The sequence below is a fragment of the Pyrgilauda ruficollis genome, unplaced genomic scaffold (assembly GCF_017590135.1).
Source record: "Pyrgilauda ruficollis isolate IOZ18807 unplaced genomic scaffold, ASM1759013v1 scaffold2, whole genome shotgun sequence".
Taxonomy (NCBI): domain Eukaryota; kingdom Metazoa; phylum Chordata; class Aves; order Passeriformes; family Passeridae; genus Pyrgilauda; species Pyrgilauda ruficollis.
Window position 1 is genome coordinate 10571032 of NW_024519206.1, and position 23042 is coordinate 10594073.

Sequence of the window (23042 nt, forward strand, 5' to 3'; positions counted from 1 at the left end):
TTTTTTTTAAAGTCTTCCCCAATAATAAAAATATGCACTTTTTTTCTCTCTCTTTTCAGATAGATGCTGTTGAACTCAGCAGAACAGTGGGAAAATTGGCTGATTCAGCTGAAAGCTTTAAATGCAGTAGCAAAAGCAGCTTTGGTAGGTGTTCACAAATGGCAACACGTCTCTGTGCCTGATGTAATTTTTTAATGAAGTAATTTACACAGATGTTTATTATGGTCACAAAGACTTCTGAGATGTGGCAATTGTGATGTGCCACCTGGGCATATTCTCTGGACTCCTGAAATCAGTGAATTCCAGGTGCTATTGTAAACCCCTTCAGTTAACTGAGGAAAAACGTGCATAGGGATGGTTGCGTGTTAGCAAGGCAGCAGCTGGATCCCAGCTTTGGAATACTCTCATTGCAAGCCACATGAAAACAACCAGAGCTGAAGTTTGGGATCTGGCTGTGTACCTGACCAGGAAGAGGCCAATCCCCACCACACCTTTTCTTCCCATGTGCTGATGTTGACTCTTCCAAGAGAGGATCAGCAGAATGGACCAGAATTCTGCTCCAGGACACCTTAGGATAAATGGAGCATTTGGCCAACGTCAGAATTGAGGGGTAGGTAGGAGAAAAGCCCTTTGGATACCATTTGAAGACAGAAAGAATTATTAGAACTTTTAAATGCTTTTGACCTTTTAAGTTTACTCTGAAACGTTAATTTTTATTTCCTTTCTCAATTCTCTTCTGCAGAAACAAATGCACAAGTATAAACTTTTGAACCTTATTTTGCGATGGACTTCATGCATCTGAAAAATGAACTGTTGAAACTAAAATGCCTTCTTGGATGCTGTCCTGTGAAATTCTGTACAAAGACTATATGAAAAATATGGTGTCAAAGAATGTTTCAGTCAGGTATTTAAAACCTACTCTTGTATCAATGTATTATCTCCAGATGTACACTCTGTGGGATGTAGGACTGGTCATGAAAGCTTTTTTCCCCATTGCCCCAGCAATTGTTATTGGACATTTATTGGTGAGCCCTTCCTGACAGTTATTACTGAATGTGTGCCTTTGCTGTCTATCAAAAAATCTGTTGTTTTATTCCCCAGCTTTACTGAAACTAGATGATCTGTAAGGGATGTATCAAAAATTTCCTCCAGTCCCCTTCACTAATTATCAAAATCCTCCAGCATCCTAATGTTTACATCTTTAAGTTCACCCTTCCTGTTCACGAATGGCACATGGATTCAGGTCAAAAGGAGGGGCCACTTCAGACCCCACAACCCCTGCCTATCCTTTTGCCTTCTCTAATACCATTCTCTTCTCCATATTAAAAAGGGGTTCAATATAGCCTACATATCCCACCAATTAGGGTTATGAGTCAGCATGATATTTTCCAAAAGCTGATACATTCCTTCAGGATTCTCTCATTATGAACCAACAGATCATTTCCAATTCAAAAAATCAAAAGTAGTACAAGGAACATATCCAGAAAAAAATGGCTGGTGCTCTGCCCCCACTGCTTGTCTGTGCTTTTGAGCTGTATCCTCTTTATCCATCTCCACCCTGCTGTTTTAGGGGTGTGGAATGAAGGGAACTAACATTTACGCATAAAACCTCATCTCCTTTTCCAACATCCATTGTAAAATAATATTAATCTTCAATGACACATTTTCCCCATACTCCAATTTATTAAATGGCCACTAGTGATGACAATATCTCTTCATTTTCTCTTTAGTCACTGGTTCTCCCCTAAACACATTCCAGTTTTTGGGGATGCATCTTAGACAGCTATGGGGAAGAATTGTGCATTGGCATGTTCTCATCATTTAATATAATAACATTCAAGTTACACAATTCCTTTACCCTTAGGTCAAGACCTCCAATAGCTACATGACCCTAGTCCCGCTGACTGGTTACACTGATAAATATACACCATTTGAAAGAGGAACACTGGTGCACCTACCAATCCAAAAATTCTATTCCCCTATTTGCATTTACTTGAGTCTCTCTGCAGCATTGCACCTTTGAGTTGCTCACCGCCTTGGGACTGGAAAGGATTTGATGGAGTCCATGATCAGGTGGTCAGTACCTGCTGCAGTCCTGTCTCATCCAGTTCTCCATTGCCAGAGGAAGCAAGACGGTCTCGTCAAGGCTTTTGGCCATGTCACCTGGGTACCCAGAACTCCCAATATGGATTCTACTGCGTGCAAGAAGCAGATTTGCACACAGGGTAGAGTTTATAGAATATCCTGACTTGGAAAGGATCCACAAGGATCATCGAAGTCCAACTCCTTGCACAGGGCCATCCCCAAGAGTCACATGTGCCTGAGCTCTGTCAGGTTGGTGCTTTGACGATTTCCCTGGGGACCTTTCTCCAGCGCCCAACCAGCCTCCGGGTGAAGAAACTTTTTCTAATACCCAACCTAAACCTCCCTTAATTGTGTTAGGGGAGGTTTAGGTTGGGTATTAGAAAAAGGTCCTTCAGGTCATTCCCTCAGGTTCTGTCAGTGATCAGTGGTGAGGAAAGAATAGTGCCTGCCCCTCTACTTCCTGAGAGGTTGTAGACTGCAACTCAGTCCCATCTCCTCCAGGCTGAACAGACCAAGTGCCCTGAGCTGCTCCTCACACTGCTCCTCACACTGTTTCCCCTCAAGGCTCTTCTTGCTCTTCATTGCCTTCCTTTGGATGCTCTCTATTAGCTTTATATTCTTATACTGAGGTGCTCAGAACTGCCCCCAGGACGTGAGATGAAGCCACCCCAGTACAGAGCCGAGTGGGATAATCCCTCCCTTGCCTGGCTGGTGACACTGTGCCTGATGCACAGAGATCTGTGTTACATGGCTGTGCGCATGGGTAGTGAATCCCTAAATGTAGCACAGCCTCTGTGTGCCAGCCAGCCAGCCACTTTTATACAACAGCTCAACATCTCCAAACTATACTGCACCTACAGTCAGAGGACTAGAGAAAATGGTCTTAACCTGAGACAGGAGAGATGCAGGTTACATATTAGAAAAAAGTTTTTCATTGTTAGGGTGGTCAGGCATTGGAATAGGTTGCCCAGGGAGGTGGTGGAGTCACTGTTGCAATATGTGGTACAATTTTCCTAAGAAAGGATGTTGTTTAAGCTTGATCTTTATATACTTTCAAGCCCAATCAACAAGAAGGAAGATTTAATCCTGAAAGAGATAGCAGCTGGCAAGCTCTAAATGATGCTCATGTGCTAGAAGTAGGTAGAATTGCCTTGTTAGGGTTCAGAGCTTCAGTGATCTCAGACCTGGGTGAGGTTAACAAAGCTTGGGAAGAAGGATGTAGCACTGATAGTGCTAGGACACAAAGAATGCAGAATTTACACACCACAAGAATATTTGTCAGGAAGAAAATAATAAAAACAACTCAGCAACTGTGCTGAAACCAGCTCTGACTGGGTAAAGGGTAATTCCAGCAGGGGAATCTGTGACCACCGCCTCGTGGACCACCAACCCAAGAAACCCATGGGCCCGCAAGAAGACAAAGACTGAGCATGCGGACTAATTGACATGAGAAGTGAGTGAATAATTAATTAATCAATACAAGATAGAATACAAATTAGTAAGAGAGCTGTGTAACTTGTAGCTGATGAAAGCTAATTCCTTTGTTTGCTAAAATCAATACAAGATAGAAGACAAATTAGTAAGAGAGCTGTGTAACTTGTAGCTGATGAAAGCTAATTCCTTTGTTTGCTAAAATATATAAATAGCAAAAAGTTTTTGCTAATTCCTTTGTTTGCCTTTATATATAAATAGCAAAAAGTTTTGATAGCTGGTGTGCTTCATTTGTGGAATACCATCTAGCACGCAGGCTGGTGCAACTGTGAAATAAAGTCTTTCAAATGTGTAATTATTGGCTTATCACTGTGTAATTAATCCAATTTTTGCAGACAACATCACCATCCCTGGGGGTGTTTAAGAGGCACTGGGATCTGCTGGGTGATGTGGTTTAGTGTACTACAGTGGTAGGGATGGGTTGCTGGACTGGATGATCCTAAAGGTCTCTTCGGACCCTGCTGATTCTGTAGCCATGGGCTATACATCCCTCATACATCTCCCCGTAAAGACACAGCACACAAACGTTGTACCGCGCAGGCTGCGTGGAGAAGAGCTTCTGTGAGAGAGGGGCGGCTATGTGACTGTGTCCGTGACTGCAGGTCTGCACGGCACAAACCAAATCCGTACTTGCCTTTATCAGCAGCTTGTTACGGCGCTATCCCTAGCTTTGACTGGATGCATTCCCGGCCTATTCCCGCCTCCCGGCCCCCGCGGGCCCGCCCGGGGGCCGAGCCCAGCACGGCCCGCCCGGCGCGCGCCCGGCGCGTCAGAGAGGGCGGCCATGGGCGTCTGCCAGTTCTTCCTGCGGGGCTACTGCCGCTTCGGCGAGCGCTGCTGGAACGAGCACCCCCGCGGCGCCGCCGCCCGCCCCGGGCCGCCCCCGGCCCACGGTAACCGCGCCGGGACGGGGCGGGAGGGCGGACCAAACGCGAATCTGCCCGTCGCCGGTGCTGCTCCGTGCGGCCGCTGCCGGCGGGAGCTCCGAGGCAGAGCGGGCCGGGCGGGTGTCGGCAGCAGCCTGTGGCTCGGCGCTCGCCGAGCTGAGCTCTGACGGAGGGTCTGGAGCACAGGTCCTCTGAGGAGCGGCTGGGGGTGTTTAGCCTGGAGGAAAGGAGACTTGGGGGCGGCTTGTCGCCTTCTACAAGTGCCTTAGGGGCGGCTGTGGCCGCGGGGAGGTCGGTCTCTTCTCCCAGACAACCAGGAGACAGCCTGCAGCTGCGGCACGGGAGGTTTGGGTTGGGCATTCACAGGAGGGGTGGCGGAACACTGGAATGGAATGCCCTGGGAGGCGCTGCAGTCACTGTCCCTGGAGGTGCTTTAGGAAAGACTGGATGTGGCACTGGTGCCGTGGTCTAGGTGACAAGGTGCTGTTTGTCATAGGCTGAGCTCGATGTCTCAGAGCTCTTTTCCAGTTTAATTGATCTTGTGATTCTGTGACTGTGGGGTGTGCCTCAAGGCAGTGGGAAGATGACTTGGAAAACTGTTCTCATGAGCAGCGAGCACGTTTCCAGCAGCTGTGTGTTGTACCCAGTGAAGGCTGTTTCCATTCTCATCTGCTCTGGGTGTTTGGGAGCTTTGGGAAGGAAAGGGCACGATAGAGAGCTGAGGGCTGCAGTGATGCATGGCAGGAACTCACTTGTCCTTATTCCTGCTGGAAGGAGGGTCGGGGTTTGCCTGTAACAACACACACAGGTGTGTCCGAGGTCTCGAAATGAAACTCAGGAGTTCCCTGTGCCGGAGCAGAGTGTCTGCTGTAGCTATGGAGGCAGGAGCCCCTAACAAACTTGTGATGCATTCAATTTAATCTTTTTCTGCTGGGGTAGTTACTTCATGAAACAACCTAAGCAAAACTGAGCCAGTGTCTTTCTGCAGTGCCCCGAGTTGTTGTTGGCACGGTGATGTAGTTGAAGGCTCATTAAGGCACAGGGGAGATCAAACTAGATGACTTTTAAAGGAGCCTTCCAACCCAAACTGTTCCATTTGAGAAGTAGGACTTGAGAACTACACTGGGTAACTCACTAGTTAACTTAATAATGAGGTTAACTTATTATGAAAAAATTATGTTTTAATTTCAAACTTTTTATTGCCACTGTAAGACTTACAGTTTTTGCTGCTGTTGATTCATATCTTAATGATTTAAAATGTCTGTTTTTTGCTTTTTTGTTTATTTGTTTTAATTGGCAGTTACTAGTGGAAGAGGAGGAGGAGGAGGATGGGGTACCTCTAACCAGAGATACAGTAATGTTATCCAGCCATCTTCCTTCAAGTCTGATACATGGGGTGGCAGCAGAGATCATGGAAGAGGATTCTTTGGCTCCTCTGACTTTGGATCGTCAGGCGGCAGCAGCAGAAATGCAGACTTTTCACAGAACAGGTTCTCTGCCTTAGCCCACAGTCAGAGTGTTGCTGATGGCTCTAAAGATGAAGAGGACAGAATTCTGTAAGTTACAGTCCTGTCTTACTGGGGGCATTTAGAATGAGCAGGTTGAAAGCTCACTGACTTCCTAGGGATAATGCAGAGGACAGGATCGTGAGGAGAAAGCTGGACACGGGAAGAAACATAGAGAACATCACTTCATTTGGTTCTCTGGAATGATGCTGGCATGGGGAGGAAGTGATCCTTGTTTGGGACCTGGGCTGGGCAGACAGTCAACTGTGATATTAGTAAGATGGTGTGTTATTTAAGTTGTGATCAGGAGAAAAAGGAAAGAAACAGATTCATGTGCTTGAAAAGAAGAAATCAGAGCCCCTTTAAGGAAATGAATTATTTTCCTTGGTTTTTTGTCACTTAAGACAATGAATCTTTCTGTCAACAGCAAAACTATTGGTTTCACAGAGGTGTATGTTACAGTCAGTTACAAGTGACCAGCACCTGCAGGGTAGGTACTGAGAGGCAGCACTGTGATTTCCAAAAGAAGCAAAGTTTTGGAAACACTTTCCATTACTTTGTTAAAGATTATATTAAGAAAAAGCTTGGTTTTCATGGTAGCAAGTTTTTGACTCTGAATTTGGATTCAAACCAATTGTTTGAATTGGTTGTTACTGGCATTGTTTGTTTGACCATGCAATTTCACCTTCATCTGTGATTTTGTCTTGTTTGTTAGTGAATGTGTAGTGAAAGACATGGAAATTTGGGAATCTTCTGGACAATGGATATTTTCATGTTACTCACCAATGAAAGAAAAGCCAAATGTCTCAGGTGGGTAATGTTTTCAGTGTTGTGTATTGCTGCTTGCTGTTTAGGATGTTTCTGTGACTTGCCACACTGTTGTACCTCTGAGCAGCCATTTACAAGGTGATGATTTGCCTTGTGATACAGGAATATTAGTTGATGGCAAATTCAGTTTGGACATTCACACCTCTGACACTCTGTAATGAATCTTTTTTTTTTTTTTTGTCTCTGACTATAGCTCTCTTAAGAGAGACATTGTATCAAGGTCCATGTCTTTATAACTGTAGAGGGCAGTTGGAAGTATCAATCTGTTTTCTCGGAGGTTTTTGACTCTTCCTGTCCTTGCAGGTTTTTCAGATGTCTCGCCAGAAGAGCTGCGTCTGGAGTACTACGACAGCAGAGCAAACAATATCATTGGGAATTATGTAAGTATTTTAAAAATGTTGGCTGGTGAGGACACTCTTGGCACAGGACTTGTTACTGTTATTCAGGTGGCAACTCTTGATTCATTTATCTCTCAGCTCTAGGAAATGACCAGAATGCCAAAATATTTTTCAATTCCTGTGCATCAAAGTGAATGCAAAAACAGCTGCTAGACACTCATTGACTTAATCTTGTCCCTGCTCCTGTGTATTATTTGTAGAAGTTACTTGAATCCTGTCTCACAAGTTTAATGCCTTATACACTATTAGTCAGTTTGATTGCTATAGGTTGTTATTTGGTGCTTTAAATAGAATTTGACCTTGTTCTTTTAAATACCTTTGTTGCAGGGATTAATGATGAAAATAGCAGATACTTATTTTCTAGAAACAGATATGTATATAATCATTTGGAAGTAAGGCATATGTTTTTATATTAAACATCTCTCAGTGTGTACATATCATTCCTTCCTTGTAGTTCTGTCAATACCAAGGAAGCTAACAGAGTTTAGTGTTGTGCCAGGAAAGAAATTAGGCTGTTGGATAGATGCAAGTACAAATTAATTCAAACTTCTTTTCCTCTTGATTCTGTGTTACAGAAGGAATTGCTCTTGTCACCACTCTTGCTTCATAGGTTTAGATTTACCAGAATTGCATTTTTAGAGACAGGAGACATGTAATTTTTTTAAACTTCAATTAAAATAATGAACTAAAATAATAATAAACAACAAATAATAAACAATATGCTCTACATGGGTATTTTAAATAAATAAATAAATGAATTGTGATCTCATCAAAGCAGTAAATGCACGTTTTTCTAATTCTCAGTGTATAGATTATAGCTATGTGATACAGTTCTCTTACAAGATGTTTAAGTACAGCATGTCTTTTCCGTGTTTCTATTATTAAACTGGGTACAAATCTGAATTTTCCAGTTTGTTGTGTAGGAGCAGATACCAAGCAACATGATTTCCAGCATGTGACTAAACACGAAAGAATTATTGATGTTTGTGGTGTAAGACTCGTGAAAAATGAAGACATTTGTTTGCAAAAAGATTACTCATTCAATTTTTGCAGGCATTTGTGACACTAGCTGTTTTACTTGCTTAGGTTTTAGGGAAAATTCAATTAGGCCAGGCATCAAATTAGATGTTGCTAAACTTAAGTATAAAGTAGGAAGTTCAGGTTTGAAATTCCTGAAATATTATTTGAAGACTTTTTAGGTTTTTGCTTAATACTAAATCACAGTTATCAAGATACAGATACCATTTATTGCTGAATTCTTCTGTGCAGTTATCTGAGGGATCACACTAAGGGGGTTGATTTAAATTAAGGAACTTAATTTCATCAAAAGTAACTATTTTAGGATAATACAATGGAATTGTTCTGAATTACAGTGTTTTGAAAGTGGGCATATTTTTTCTGAAAATAAGGAAGTAGCTAAGGTGAATCTTGGGACTTTAGCTTAGTGAGTGAATGCATAAGTGGAAAGGCCAGACTGAAGAATCTATTCTCAGATATATAAAACTTACATGCCTTGTTTGTGTAATATTTGTCCCCAGCATCTAATTGAGAAAAAATAGAACTTGGATTTGAAAAGTCCCAGAATTTGTTTGAATGTTACTCCTATGTAAAGTAAAAGGGTTGATTTGAGGACAATAGCAAGGAATTAGAGTTTAAAGGAATTCTCTGTTAAAGACATCAACTCCTCACATTGAAGTTTCAGGAAAGAAAATATCTTATTGGGTTAATGAAATTGCTTTTCTAATTCTAGATGTCTTTTTTTCCCCTCAGTTGCCAGATTACTCTTTTGTTTTTAAGTCTTCAGTAATAAAGCCATGCTTTTATTTACCCCTTTTCAGATAGATGCTGTTCAAAAGTTAGCACTACAATGGAAAAATCAGCTACTTCAGTTAAAAGCTTTAAATGCATCAACAAAAGCAGCTTTGGTAAGTGTTCACAAATGGCAACATGTCTCTGTGCCTGATGTGTTTTTTAATGAAGTCATTTACACAGATGTTTATTATGGTCACAAAGACTTCTGAGATGTGGCAATTGTGATGTGCCACCTGGGCATATTCTCTGGACTCCTGAAATCAGTGAATTCCAGGTGCTATTGTAAACCCCTTCAGTTAACTGAGGAAAAACGTGCATAGGGATGGTTGCGTGTTAGCAAGGCAGCAGCTGGATCCCAGCTTTGGAATACTCTCATTGCAAGCCACATGAAAACAACCAGAGCTGAAGTTTGGGATCTGGCTGTGTACCTGACCAGGAAGAGGCCAATCCCCACCACACCTTTTCTTCCCATGTGCTGATGTTGACTCTTCCAAGAGAGGATCAGCAGAATGGACCAGAATTCTGCTCCAGGACACCTTAGGATAAATGGAGCATTTGGCCAACGTCAGAATTGAGGGGTAGGTAGGAGAAAAGCCCTTTGGATACCATTTGAAGACAGAAAGAATCATTGTTCCTGGGAAGGTGACAAACACTTGTAAATGGAGCTGGCTTTGCAGAAGCAAATGCCTGAGTTCACGCCCATGTGAAATAATGAGGGAGGCAGAGGAAGTGGCTCTATTTGAGTGCAGTCTGCATGGAGGGCAGGCTTTGCAGAAGCAAATGCCTGAGTTCACGCCCATGTGAAATAATGAGGGAGGCAGAGGAAGTGGCTCTATTTGAGTCTGCAGTCTGCATGAAGTGCAAGGAAGGTTGAGTGATGTGATCCCAGCCCTTGGTCTGTTCAGTGCTGAAGGTGGACAAGCAGGATTTGGGCTTTACCACAGGAGAGGGTAACAGACACAGATGTGCTGAGGACAGAGAACAGAGGGAGTCAAAGCTGTGCCCTAAATGCAGTCATGGAGCACAACCTGGAACAGTGAGAGGTGAGAATGAGAGCTCCCAGAGGGCATCAGATAATTGACTGACAGCCAAAAATGGATCAGTTGTTACAGATTTGCATTTCTGGAGGGTTTTACAGAGAAGAGCATGTATGGCCTTAGAGCACGTAAAGCACTGCAAGGACAGGCAGTTGTGAGGAGTGATCACTGTCCAGCATGGCTTGAGTTGGGTTCAGTAGGACTGGGCAGCTCTGTTTTGTTTCAACTAGTTACTGAGAGAGAGTTCCCTGGTCTGGAATCTAGTGTTCATGTATGTCTCTGGAATCTTTTCAGCTCTCTGCTTTCAAGACCACAGGCTCTCAAGCAGCACCTGCCTTTGGAATGGGAGGACAGCAAACCTCAGGCTTTGGGCTGTCAGGTAAGTTCCTGTTTTAAGAGCCAAAACATTTTCACATTTTCTGTAGTTTGCTGCTGCATCTTTGAAATACAGCAGTGGTTTAGTATCCCGGGGATACAAATCCTACTATTTTTTGTCAATTCCCTACTTGCAGGATTTCCAGTGAGCAGCAGCAGCCGTACCAGTGCCAGCAGTTTCTCCTTTAAAGCCAGTTCCAGCCTCGTCAGTTCAACATCATCTGGGAGCAGCCCTGCTGCTGGGAGCTCTTCTGCTGCTGCAAATCCTCCTGCATTTGGGACAGCATCCTCTCCTAGCGCAGCCCAATCCGTTGGCTTTGGCAGCCCGGCCGCTCCCTCCGCAGCCTCCTTCTCCTTTAAAGCAGCTGCCCCGGCTGGTGGCTTTGGGACTTCTGGCTTCTCAGGCTTTGGCAGTGCTTCTGCTGTGAACTCTGCAGGCACCACTCCAGCAGCCTTTGGAGCCTTTGGTGCCAGCGGAGCCACTTGTGGCTCGCCTTCGAGCGGTGCTTTATTTGGACAGAGCGCCAGTGCCTCTGGCCATCCTGCCACCTCAGCGTCTGCTGCAGCCACCAACTCCAGCCCTGCCTCAGAGAAGTTATTCACACCCAAGAGCGAACTGTCAGCTGAAGAGTGGCAGCAGTTTGAAGCAAAGGAGTTCACAATTGGAAAGATTCCTACTAAGCCACCACCATTAGAACTTTTAAATGCTTTCGACCTTTTAAGTTTATTCAGAAGTAACATGTTTTGAATGAAATAAAATGCTACTTTTAACTTTTATTTAATCTCTCAAGTCTCCTGGAAGAATAAAATTACATGTATAAACATGTGGACATTGTATTTTATAATTTCTTGCTTATTTTGGGACAGACTTTTTACATCTGAGAAATGAACTGTTGAAAATAAAATGGAACATTTGCTTATATTTGTTGTCCGGTGAAATTTTGGTGAAACACTGTTTATAAAAAGGTTGCATCAAAAGAAAGAGTGCTTCAGTCAAGTATTCACAGCCTGCTGTGAATGGAACCCTAGAAATGCAGTGGAAGTGCTTTTTGTTGGACAGCCTTTTCTTACGCCTCTTCAAAGGTTTGTGCACTGTTGGAGGACTGCGTGTCGAGAGAGAGGGATGGCTCCTGTGTGGTCTGTGCCACGCTACACCCTTCTGTCCCCTGGGAGCCAGTTGCTGTGCCAGTTGGCACGATTCAGCTGTTTTTCGTAGTTTCACCTGAGCTCACCAAGGCTGCAGGAATGTCATACAGTCCTGAAACCATTCATCCTGAAGAAGGAGCTTGCGGGTTGTTATTTTGGTGCCTCTTAGGTGAAACTTCGCAAGCAATAGCAAAACTGCCTTTCTGTCAATGATGGCACTTTGTTGTCAGGTTCTGAAAACTTGATGGGTGCATATACTAACACTGCCTCTCCTGAAGTCGTGGTGTTAAGGGATCAGCTTTGCTGCCAAGACGCTCTGCAGCAGGAGTCAGGAGTCTTCCAGAGGATATCTGGACTCAGGGAAGGAGAACATTTGCTCTTGACCAGGCCCTCCCCTTAGTAGTCTATAATTGCCAGACCTCATCTTCAAGAGGAAAGCAAAAGTTTACTTTAGGATACACATAACTAAATCAGTGGCTTCTTTAACACTTGCAGATAACATTTCAGTTCTCAGTATGGACCTCATGGTCCTACATAAAACTTCACTTGTGTCATGTCCAACCACAGGTCCATCAGAGACTGGCTTGCTAAAAGAGTGGGAATGACTGGAACAGCATCTGGAATGGTAGGCTGGGGGTGGACACTCTGCAGCCTTCATGGAGATCCAGGTTCCTCAGTGTGAGTGCTCAGTGCGGATGTGGCAGAAATTGCGGGTGTTACATATCTCAGCAGCCTGTTGCTGCTAAAATGCTCTAGGAGCTTCCCAGGATAAAAGGTGAGCATGTGCTGTTTTAAATGGAAGTATTTTGCTTTAAAAAAACATTGTAAGGCTATAAAAATCTGGATATTCTCCTGCACACAACCAGACAATATTGGCTTGATTTTCTCAAGCATCCTTCTAACACATGGAGATAGTGGAAGAAGGGATTTTTTAAGTGTTGGATCACATTGCCATTAATAAACAAATATTAAATGAGGTATTCCTAAGTCTGATGACAAAAAATAAAAAAGTTTGATCAAATGTGGTTTTTAAAATAATTTCCTCACCCTTAAATTTTTTTTTTAAATTACTGTTACAGAGGTACTAGGATTTGGTGTTTACACAAATGGGCTTCTGAAGTCATGGCAGGGAGCAGTGTGATGTGACTTACCTGGCAAGCTGGGTGCAGAAGTAGGGATAAGGATAGGATGGAAGAGAAGGGAATAGTATTACTCTAGGGGGCTCACTAAACTGCAGAAAATAGGCAACAATTTATTAGACCAAGGAAATCTATCCCAATATTTGCTATGTGTTTCTTTTTTTTTTTTTTTTTCCCTGTTCATCCTTTTCTGCTTTTGGTATACTTTATATCAAAGTTGATTGCAAGCACAAAGGAGGCTAAATAATACCTTCTATTAGCTACAATTCTTTCATTTTTTTAACTTCTCCTTTTTGCAACTGTTTTTTTGTTGTTGTTGTTGTTGTTTGTTTGGTACATGGCTGCTCCCCAGAAATGATAATATTGCAGTCTGGCATATAAAAACATATATAGGGTGGCAGAAAACTCACAGATGTCACTTACTGTATTTTGATTTAGAACAGGAAACATGAGGTGAGTGTCCAAGCGAAGATCTGTAATGTCCACTGATTAGCTGAAAATCTTGGTCTGTGAAATAGGCTGGAACATTCAAGCTCCATGTGATATTTTCAAGTACTGCCCTTATTTGAAATAACAGGATTTATGAGTCACTGAAATTCCTGCAGTGTTGTGCAAACAACTAATTTGAAGAATGAATTTTTGGTTTTCAAGATACCCTGGATTAATCCCCAGACAGCAGCATTTGAGGCTGGCTGTATACAGGAGAAAAACTCTTTTGCTGCCCAGCTGGGGAAGCAGCCCAGCATCTAACAAACGGAATTTTCTGTGCCCTTTTTCCTCATATACTAGCAGCATTGGCAGATTTCAAAATGTGATTTAGCATCTAAGAAGGAAAAGAAAAAAACCTGTGAGCCTCAGAAAGCATTACAATTAGGTCTTAAAAATGAAACATCACAGTAGCCCCATGCTCTGTAATTTCACAATGTGCAGCAGCAAGTGGCACGGTAGCCTTACAGTGAATGAGGGAAGATGCACTGCAAATGATCAGCTGGCTGGATTTAAGCCTCAGAGAACAAGCTAAGGGCATCCACAACAATAAATTAACAACAACCAGAAGGCTGAGGGAAGAAGAGCTTTCATAAATGTGCCTGGGGAGGGAAAGGAATATGAAAAGCCTATTAATACAGGAACACTGAATTGAGATTGATAAGACTGAAATGGTGGAAATCTATTTAAAAAGTACTCGAAATGAGGGATGGTTGAAAATCAATAAGGATGTCATGCAGTAACTGATGGAAACAAGTAAGAAAATATTTGTGAAATGTGAGCTTACTGCAGCATAGTGGGAGTCCAGATAATTTGCTGTATGGGTCAGTAAGGGAATCAGATAATGGACTTACCACAGTTTTGGTCAGTGATATCACTCAGATAAGTGGCAGAACACCAGGGATTTGCTAGCAGACTGAGGAAAAAACATACCTCAGTGAGCAAAGGTACTTAATTTGTTGACAGTTACAAATAATTTGAGGAGATTATAAAGACAGATCAACTGGCTTTTAGTAAGGCATTTGATACAAGCATTTAGGAGGTTTCAGAGGTTTATGTGACTGTGATTAGGCTTAGTGACTAATCAGAAACATCAATGAGTGAATGCTTTTGTTTCTAGTCCACTGCCCATGTCCTAATGTAGGATAGAGAGAGATTTACCTGAGCAACAGTGGAGGAAAAAAAGCCACAAATTCTATTTAGACAATTTGTCTAAATTGATATCAATTTTAGTAGGTATCTAATTATATTTGAGCCAATCTAAGCCTAATGTAAGCTGAAGGAAAAGTCTGGACTACTAGTGATCAGAGAGTGGGAGCCAACTGTGGAGTAGAAAGGTGCTGACAGTAACTGAGATCTGAGGCCATGCTGGTTCAGATCAGGAAAACGTGGTTTGAGCTGTAGGAATCTCCTATAGCTACAGTGATGCTGTGCTTAGTTCTGAGCCTGAAACTGCCAGAGAGCTGCAAGACAAGTAGAAGGAGATTCAGAGTGCAAGCAAAGCCACTGGAAATGAGAATTCAGGAGAGAACTTGAGAGCTGAATATTTACTGCTTGGTGAAAGCAGAGGCTGCGACATGCAATGACTGTCTTTTTGAGAGGGTACCCTCTCAGCAAGGAGGAAACAGGACTTTCCTAGTAACCAGAATATTGTGCTACTTTCACTTCTTAGACAGGAAGTTTCCCTTTCCTGCCTGGAAAAGTCCTGTTCTACACCTCTGTTAAGATCTGGCCAAGCCAACTAAGAAATGAGAACCAAGTCCCTGCTTGTCAGGACTAACAGCACATGTCCTCAGGGATGCAGCAGTCAGCACAAGTAGATTTGATCAGTTCCCTTTGAACCACAATACACCAATACTTTCACAGAGAGTGACAGGATTGCAACACTGAGCATTTGGGGCAGGGAGCTCTATGTGCCTGCCACCTGTCCTGGGAATGATTCAGGGTGCTGGCCATAAAGAGGGAACCTCTCCCCACTGAGTTTAAAGAGGCAAATTAACTCTCTCACCTTGGGAGTGAATATGCCTCTTGGTCTTGAAACTTACACTTGACTTGAAACTCTCACTTGCAATTGCCTGGTTCCCCTGTTAAGAACAGCTAAGTAAAAAACCACAGTTGTTCTTAGCAGCTCAGCCTTAGGCAATATTCTTATTTAATCTCCAACACCCTTGCGAATTTTCAGTATCATGCAACAGGTTCTTTGGTGGGTCTTACTCTCTTGCAAAAAAACCAAAACCAGATCTTAAAATGGAGGGAAGAAGAGCAAGAAGAACAAGATTTAAATGTCAGTAGGCTGATGCACATTTTTGTTCAGGTACATGGATTGCTTTGTCTTTCCTCCACAGCCAGTAAGATTTGTTCTTACCATGTACATGAGGGATGTAAGAAACAAGTTTTATGCCTTTCCCCTTCCAGCAAGCAGGTCTGTTACGGTGCTAATTGCATGTTAGTCATCAGAAATGCAATCTGGTGGTTTTAAAATACCTGCAGCAATTATATCCTGTTCCACCTGAATTTCTATTTTGTTGTGGCAGTGTGTTCTTAGCAAACTAAACGCATTCTGGTCAACATCAAGGAAGGCTTCTGTTCTTCAAGAGAAGAGAGTCTTATCTTTGCAAGTCACATGAAACATTCCCATTGCATATGCCCTACAAACTAAATAGATTAGTTCTAATTATACCAAATAAACCAACCCTCCTGTGTGAATCAAACAAGCAACATTTGCATGTGTGCATGTAAAACCATGCCACATCCCATTTAAAAGGAGACTGAGGTACAGTTTTGATCTCTGAGACCTTTTCTATTAGAGAAAAGGCTACCCAATGCTGTGGTGGTTCTCTGACGAGCATCTGTGCATCTCTGGCTTGTGATGCACTTCAGTATTAAAGCACTCTTTATGGGCACATGAAATTTTGTTATTACAGTTTACTTCTGCAAGTATGGCTTCTCTTGAAGTATCTGCAATGACTAAATAGAACTAAAAGAATATACAACTGAAATAAAAGTTTAGAACCATGGGTTGCATTAAAAACAAAAATAAAAGCTTGGTATCACTTACTGTTCCTGTATGATAAATGGACAATAGATGAGGTGGAGAAGAACCTTCTGTATTCAGGATACATGAACTCTTTGGGGCAGAAGAGAGCCTTCAGTATTCTCCCATAGCCTTGTTCAGGAGCTCCCATGGGCTTGGAGCCAACAGGCCCTTGCAAAGTGAAGCACTGCTTGAACTTCACCCCAGGAGCTTGGCAGAGCCTAAAAGAGAGCCCTAGCCGGCAGGCAGACCTGCCTGACTTGAGATAAGGCCTTTCCAAATTTTACTGCAGATCCTTCTGCCTGCAGTCTGCTTCAGACATCTCTGTCTCTATCTAACCTACCTGACTTGCTGGAGACTGATTTCTTCCCTCCCTGCCCCGTGTGCCTCCCAATCCTCCAAGCTCTTGCGCACAAGGTCCCTGCATTTGCATACATGGAGTCCTGACTTCCTCAGCCTCCCTGTGCAGGTTTTGCAGAGGGATGTGATCCCCTCCTCTCCAGAAGTCTCTGCCTGTACCTGAAGCCTGTGGGGACTCACATGATATCAGGACATGGTGCTCATGACCTGAGACACCTCCAAGCCAGCCCGAGCACAGGCAGAGCTGGACATCACAGTGGGTGCTGATACAGCTCCAGCATGACTTGTCTTTCCAGCTGGTGCTGTTTCCAGGTTCTGTCCCATCAGTGCCCTTTGCTCATGTATTCAAATTCCCTATCACATGGCATTTCTAGCAAAATTATTCCCACTTAACCTGAGATCATGCTCTATAACCATTAGTCAACTCCTCCTGCCTGCTCTTCCCTGACAGCTGCCCCTGCCTGCACTTCTCAGGAGCAGTACATCTGGAAGCTCAGGGGTGCTAAAGTCCTCCCTGACCCCGACAGGAGAGTGCTTCTGCTTCTCCAGGCACTTGTCTGAAACACACTCAAAGGTTTCTTTTCTCCCAAAGAACACTGCTACAGTGATGTACCTTCCTTCTGGCTTGTGCTCTAGCCCCCCACCGCTTCAGTGTGCTGGGGACAGAGGGGGCAGCACACTGTGTCATCCATCAGTGTACAGCCCAGGAAAGGAGGAGACACCTCTGGACTCCACACAGGAATGACTGTAGCCTGTCTGCAAACAGTTGCTTAATTGTTTGTGTCTGATAACAATCAAATTAACTTTCTCCTATTTTTCCCTTCTGAAAATCGCTGTACAGAAGATGAGGAAAAGACAGGAGAAAAAGGGCACAAAATACTCAGGCAGGTTTGCTGAAATTCATGATACTGTCAGGAGAAAAACCCAGGCACTCTAACTTTGGGTTATATGGCTGAAACACAAACCCATCCTCCTTTTCACAGCAAAGCTTCAGAGCAGCACCTATCAAAGAGCACACATGATACAAGCAACACGAGCAATCTGAGTCAGTTCTTGCAGAAGGAAATACATATGGTTGCCAATAATGGATCCATACTGAGGTAACCGAGGTATGTTGGACACCTGATGACATATAAGGCTGTCCTCTCTGTAGAAAAAAAACCAAGGATCTCTCTCTGACCTTTTCTTATGTATTTATCTACTTTGTTTTGGAAAAACAGTGGATAACATTAAAGATACTAGCAGAGTGTCTTAATATTACAGACAGCATTGAAGAACAAACAAATAAGTGCACAAAAAAACTCGTGATCACAGCTGAAATAAACTGGTTCTGGCAGTTTATTTCTACTTAAGTGGTCACTGGACAGATTCCATCCTTACGATGATCTATTTTGAGAAGGTTTATTCTTCCAACAATAACAGAAACAGTCACGAACAGAGGGAGTCCTATAAAGTAACTAAAGAGTACATGAGAACAATATGTGATTTTTTTGTTGTTGTTGTTTTAAAAAATCTGTTAGAGTGTGTGTGATTGAAATTTATAGCTGTGCATCCAAAATAATTTACTTAGACCTCTGCATATATTGCAGTACTTGGTGTACAGGAAGAGGAAATAAATTGCATTTTACAGCATTCCCACCTCTGCTGCTGGGCCTGTGATGATTCACACAGCCCTGGAGGTCAGCCAGGGGACTCAGAAGCCACAAAGCCCCAGTGCACACTGCGCATCTCCCGTGCTCTGATCAGCTCTCACAGGCCCTCAGTGTGGACTCATCTTTAGAGAAAGATGCCCCAGGGTTGTGCTGCTGGCTGTTATCCATCTGAAAAATTCCCCATGAACACAGGACTCCCAAATACCAATTTTAGTCTCTGGCATAGAGCACAGGAGCCAGGAAACTGCTGAGGTCCAATCCATTATGCTTTCTGATTTATATCCAAATTACTCAATCTTAGCAGGTTTCCTAAAAAAATTACACAGTTTTGATCATACCATCTGAAACTCTGTCTGTGGTTCCCTCTGCACCAGTCTTTTTTTTAACCCTGCAGCAAATTTTCAGGAAATTAATTTTCAAAGATGACCATATTCTCATAGCGATAGTAAGAATTAGCAAGGAAGGAAAAGCAGGCTAAACTCAGCTGCTAAGGATGCTGTTAGCAACTGGCTGGCTGATCAGCACATATGGAAATCTGGTATCTAAAGTAGTTTACCAGACTTTTGCCTCATTGGGGAATTAAAGAGGACAAAGGGCACCAGGAAACTACAGGAAACGTTTTCCTACAGGAAACTAGGTTTCATACACATATTCTGTGGCTCAAAACCATCTTGTTTCAAGTATCAAAGCAAGATTCTTCCACGTTCAAACATGAAGTTAACCAAGGAACAAGGTGCCATGTAAGTTCAGAGGTAAAAGAACCAAAGCTCATGGCCTCACCTGGGAACTGCCAACTTGCTGCCAGTTTCATACTTAATGGAAATCAGTGAAATTATCCAAGATCCAAGAGCTTTGCAGATGGACCTCAGGTGTCCTCTCTCAGGATTCCTAGGATCCTGCCATTATAGAACTTTCCAGCCTCCCAGAACTTAGGATAAAAAGAGGATCATTGCAGAAGAGCTTCTATGATGAAACAGAAATCATGAATGGTCTTTCACTTAAATGAAACTGGAAATAACAATCTGATTAAAATAAAACAACTGTTATTAAATGTATTGCCTTCTGATCAGTTTCTAGAAGTAATTGTGCATGAACCCATTAGTGTATCACTAACCTTTTATCCTGTCATATGACACAATATACTAATTTGCCTGCTCTTTCATTTGGCAGAGAATGGCATTTCTGCCAAAGCATGAGAAGTTTTTCAAGACATTTCACAGATCCTGATTATTTTGAAGAAACTGCTGGCTCAGTTCAGCTGAGGAAATTTGCATATTCATTCATCTTCTAATCTTAAATGTAACTTACTCCATAAGACTTAAGGTACAGGAGAGTGCAATTGTGACTGAACAAATCCAGACAAAAAAAGATGCTTTTTCCTTCACACACAGCAGACTGAAGAAGCCCCAACAGCCAATGATTGCCTCTCTTCAAACTGGAGAGAGTTGTCCATGCATCAGTATATGCCTCCTTTATTCTGCAGGGCAACCATGGCCCCCTGAAAAGGATCCAAAACATTCAAGGCAACCCAAGTGTGAGTAAGAATATTTAAACTTCAGTAAACTGAAGCTTGGGCAGACTCCAGAGCATGGCTCAGATGGGCTTTTCACAGGAAACACCACTGAACAGTAATCACAAGTCCTCTAACATGATTCTGCCTGTTTATATTCCATCATCTCCAGACAGGGACTTCTTAGTTATCATACAAGGCTTGATAAAACTTTTGAAACAGTCAGGCAAGACTTCACCCATTCAAGTGTAAGAGAAAGCAAAGAGGACACAAACAGCAGATCAAGCCTTCATCCCTCTTGCATCACTCCTGGCATACCTGCACTGCCAGGGGACAGAACCCCCTTCCTGCCTGCTTCAGCTGTGGCCCTTTATAGGCTGAGAGGGCAAAAGAAAGGAAACAGGTGTTGAGAAGTCCCCTACAATGACAATGAGAAAAGGATGACACTGGAAGTTTGCTTGGGTCCCTGGCAGGGAGGGGATTGCATCTCTATGCACCTGCTCCTCTGTGTCCTGGATGAGCAAAGCGTTGTCCTAACCATACAAAAAGGTGTCACTCCACTGCCCGTTCTCATTCTCTGCTGCCACACTCTCCCTGCCCCCGAGTGCTGGCCAAACTGAAACCCACCAGAGAGCCCCTGCTGACCCTGTGGCTACCAGAAGAGCTTGGGTTGATACAAGAGCACCCTTTGCTTACAATTAATGAATCATACAGATAATAGGAAAGTACTAAGTTGCATTTGTCCAGGACACCAAAGCATGGCGTGGTGGAATTCTCGCAGAGCCAAGGTTGGACTGCAGAACCACAAGAGCACATGAAAATCCTGCAGTCCTGGTGCTTGGCTGCCTGGATGGTCATTACATGGTCATGAAATGCTTAGCACAAAGCAGTGGTAGCTGATTATGCCTGCTAAATACTGCTGTGGTTCCAGCACTAAGTGGTTCTATTAGCAAGTTCGTTTTGCCAGTTCTTAATTGCAGTGAAACCTGGGAAGATAAAAACATCAAAGGAATCCATTTAGCTAACCAGATAAGTCTTGTCTTTATTCCTATGACCTTTTAAAATTTCTCACCCTATTCAATTTGAAAACCTGCTGTAGGCTGTTAGAATTTAAATTAATATATGCTTATTTGGAGACTTTAAAGGTAAATGAAAGGTTACATATACTGGACAAAATGGCTTCTTTTTAATGCTTTGCAGATACATAAGAAATAGAATTAAAGAGCCTTCTGGTTGCCCAAATTGTGCATTATAAGCCCCTGGCCAGTAATTTTTTAACTGAATTTTAAAGCTCTCACTAAAGATTGTGATGTATCTTGAAGATGTATCTGTCTGATCTCAGCCCTATCTCTGCAAATTATTATTAGCAAAAAAAAGGTGTCCATCAACTTTCTCTACACAAACTTCTGCAAAAGCATTAAAGGACTGACTCAAACACCAAAGGAGCTGGGATTCAGAAAGGAACTTAACCAAAGCTGACTGAAAGGCTCTAAACTGAGGCCTAGCAAAAGAACCCATCCAATAAGAATGCAATGACTAAGGATGGAGTGCCTTTTAAAATTCCTGCTTTGTTTTAGTCTATATTTGTTCTTATTTAAATAATGAATATTTCTCATTTACATTCTAACCAGCATTAGCTCCTAAGAGCCAAAGCCTTTCTTATCACGGATGCTTGTTTTAACTAAAGTCATCTCAAACCTCTGGACATCTTGGTGGTCCCCACCCAACAGGAAATCACCTTTCTTCTTTTGTAAATAACCTAAAACTTTTCTTTCCAATTTAAAAATATTATCAATTACAAATACAATTTGAGAGAGAGTTCTGCATAATTGAAAACACATGCAAAGCATTCAAATACCACAACAAAAACTATAAAACATGTTGTAGATCAATACAAGACAGAGTTTGCACATCCCTCTGCTTTCAGTGCAGAGTTGTGATGAAGAGTTAGCTCTGTAATGTGAGCAAAAATTTCAAGGAGATTGCCTTTTCTGGAGCTCTGGACTTCTATCTGTATGAACAGACTATGTTGAAGCTTTCCAACAAATGTCACCTGAAGTGCAAAGCATGTCACTATGGAACAGCTTAAATGTCCTCCCTGTGCCCTTCAGCACAATCAAATAATGTCCTTAAGCCCTACTATGGCTGACATCAAAAATTTCATAATTTTTATTTAATTGATTTTTATTTAAAGTTGCTGTAGTTATAAAAGCCTTGAAGACCTGGCACAAAATCCTTATTTAAATATTTTGTGATTTTCATACCGTTTTCTACACAGTTTAGCTAGCCAGAAACATTTTAGCTGCTTAAACAAAGGAGGAGGTGTCAGTGTGAGATCAATCCCAGGCAGAGATTGTGCTAGCTCCTGGGAAGACCATGCTGGCTTATCCAGAAGGAAGGGGAGCCGGTTCATGATGTTTTGGTGGGCTGCTAAACATAATGTCACTTTCAGTCACTTTCTTTCAGAATCTTCCCATTTCACATGACCTGAAGAAATAAATCCAAGTTGCCTTCAAATGTGTTCAATCACTGCAAGCACGTGTCCTTAACAGAGCATTAGGGGTGCTGGGGGAATGTAGGGGGTCAGAAATCCACTGCCATTCCTCAGCACAGGGGGCAGAACCTCAAGGGTGGTTATTGCTAATTACAGATACAGCTGCGTGCTATTTTACATGTTATTATACTTGCAGAGCTCATTTTGCTTAAAGTATTACTAACCCTCCCTCCACCTGATTTTCCTCTCTCACTTGTAGAATTATATAAATAATTTTTTTTTACTCAAAGACTAGAGTGGTAAAGGAGTTTCTTTCTTCATATTCATGCATCTTTTTTCACAGCTGCAGAAGATGTTTGGGACACTCCACTTTGTTGTGCTTTCCCTCTCAGTTTGCATGGCTGAGATGAAGAAGATGATGAAGAACCCTTGTCTTGCAGACACTGTGCAAACCAGCCTCAGAGAGAATTGTTTTTAACATTTTTTCTCAAAGTTCTCTCTCCCTTCTCTCTTGTCCTCAGTCACAAGGCCCTGAGAATTTATTCTGAAGCTTTCCACCACATTCCAGTTAGACAGGGAGATTTGCATTGTGACTCACTTCTGTGCTAAGACACAAGCAAAAATTATAACAAAAATTATTAACAGCGATATCACTGTTCAGATGATATTGCTGTTATCAGTTTGACAAGAAAATTTTGAGATGTCTTGTTGGGTAAAGACATCTACCAGAACCCAGAGCTGGATTTCTCCTGAGGTATTGGTGAAAACCATACCCATGCAAAACATTGAGCCGAAGTGACAGT

At 42.6% G+C, this 23042-nt stretch overlaps 1 protein-coding gene across 1 annotated transcript; it reads left to right on the plus strand.

Annotated features, from left to right (window-relative positions):
- The first annotated feature begins 4358 nt into the window (after nt 1-4358).
- On the plus strand, nt 4359-11244 carry NUP42 (nucleoporin 42). Its single transcript, XM_041466758.1, has 7 exons — nt 4359-4469; nt 5764-6019; nt 6684-6778; nt 7100-7176; nt 9033-9119; nt 10338-10422; nt 10556-11244. The coding sequence occupies exons 1-7, from the start codon at nt 4361-4363 to the stop codon at nt 11164-11166; spliced, it is 1320 nt and encodes a 439-aa protein (XP_041322692.1). The 5' UTR covers nt 4359-4360; the 3' UTR covers nt 11167-11244.
- Nucleotides 11245-23042: the final 11798 nt, after the last annotated feature.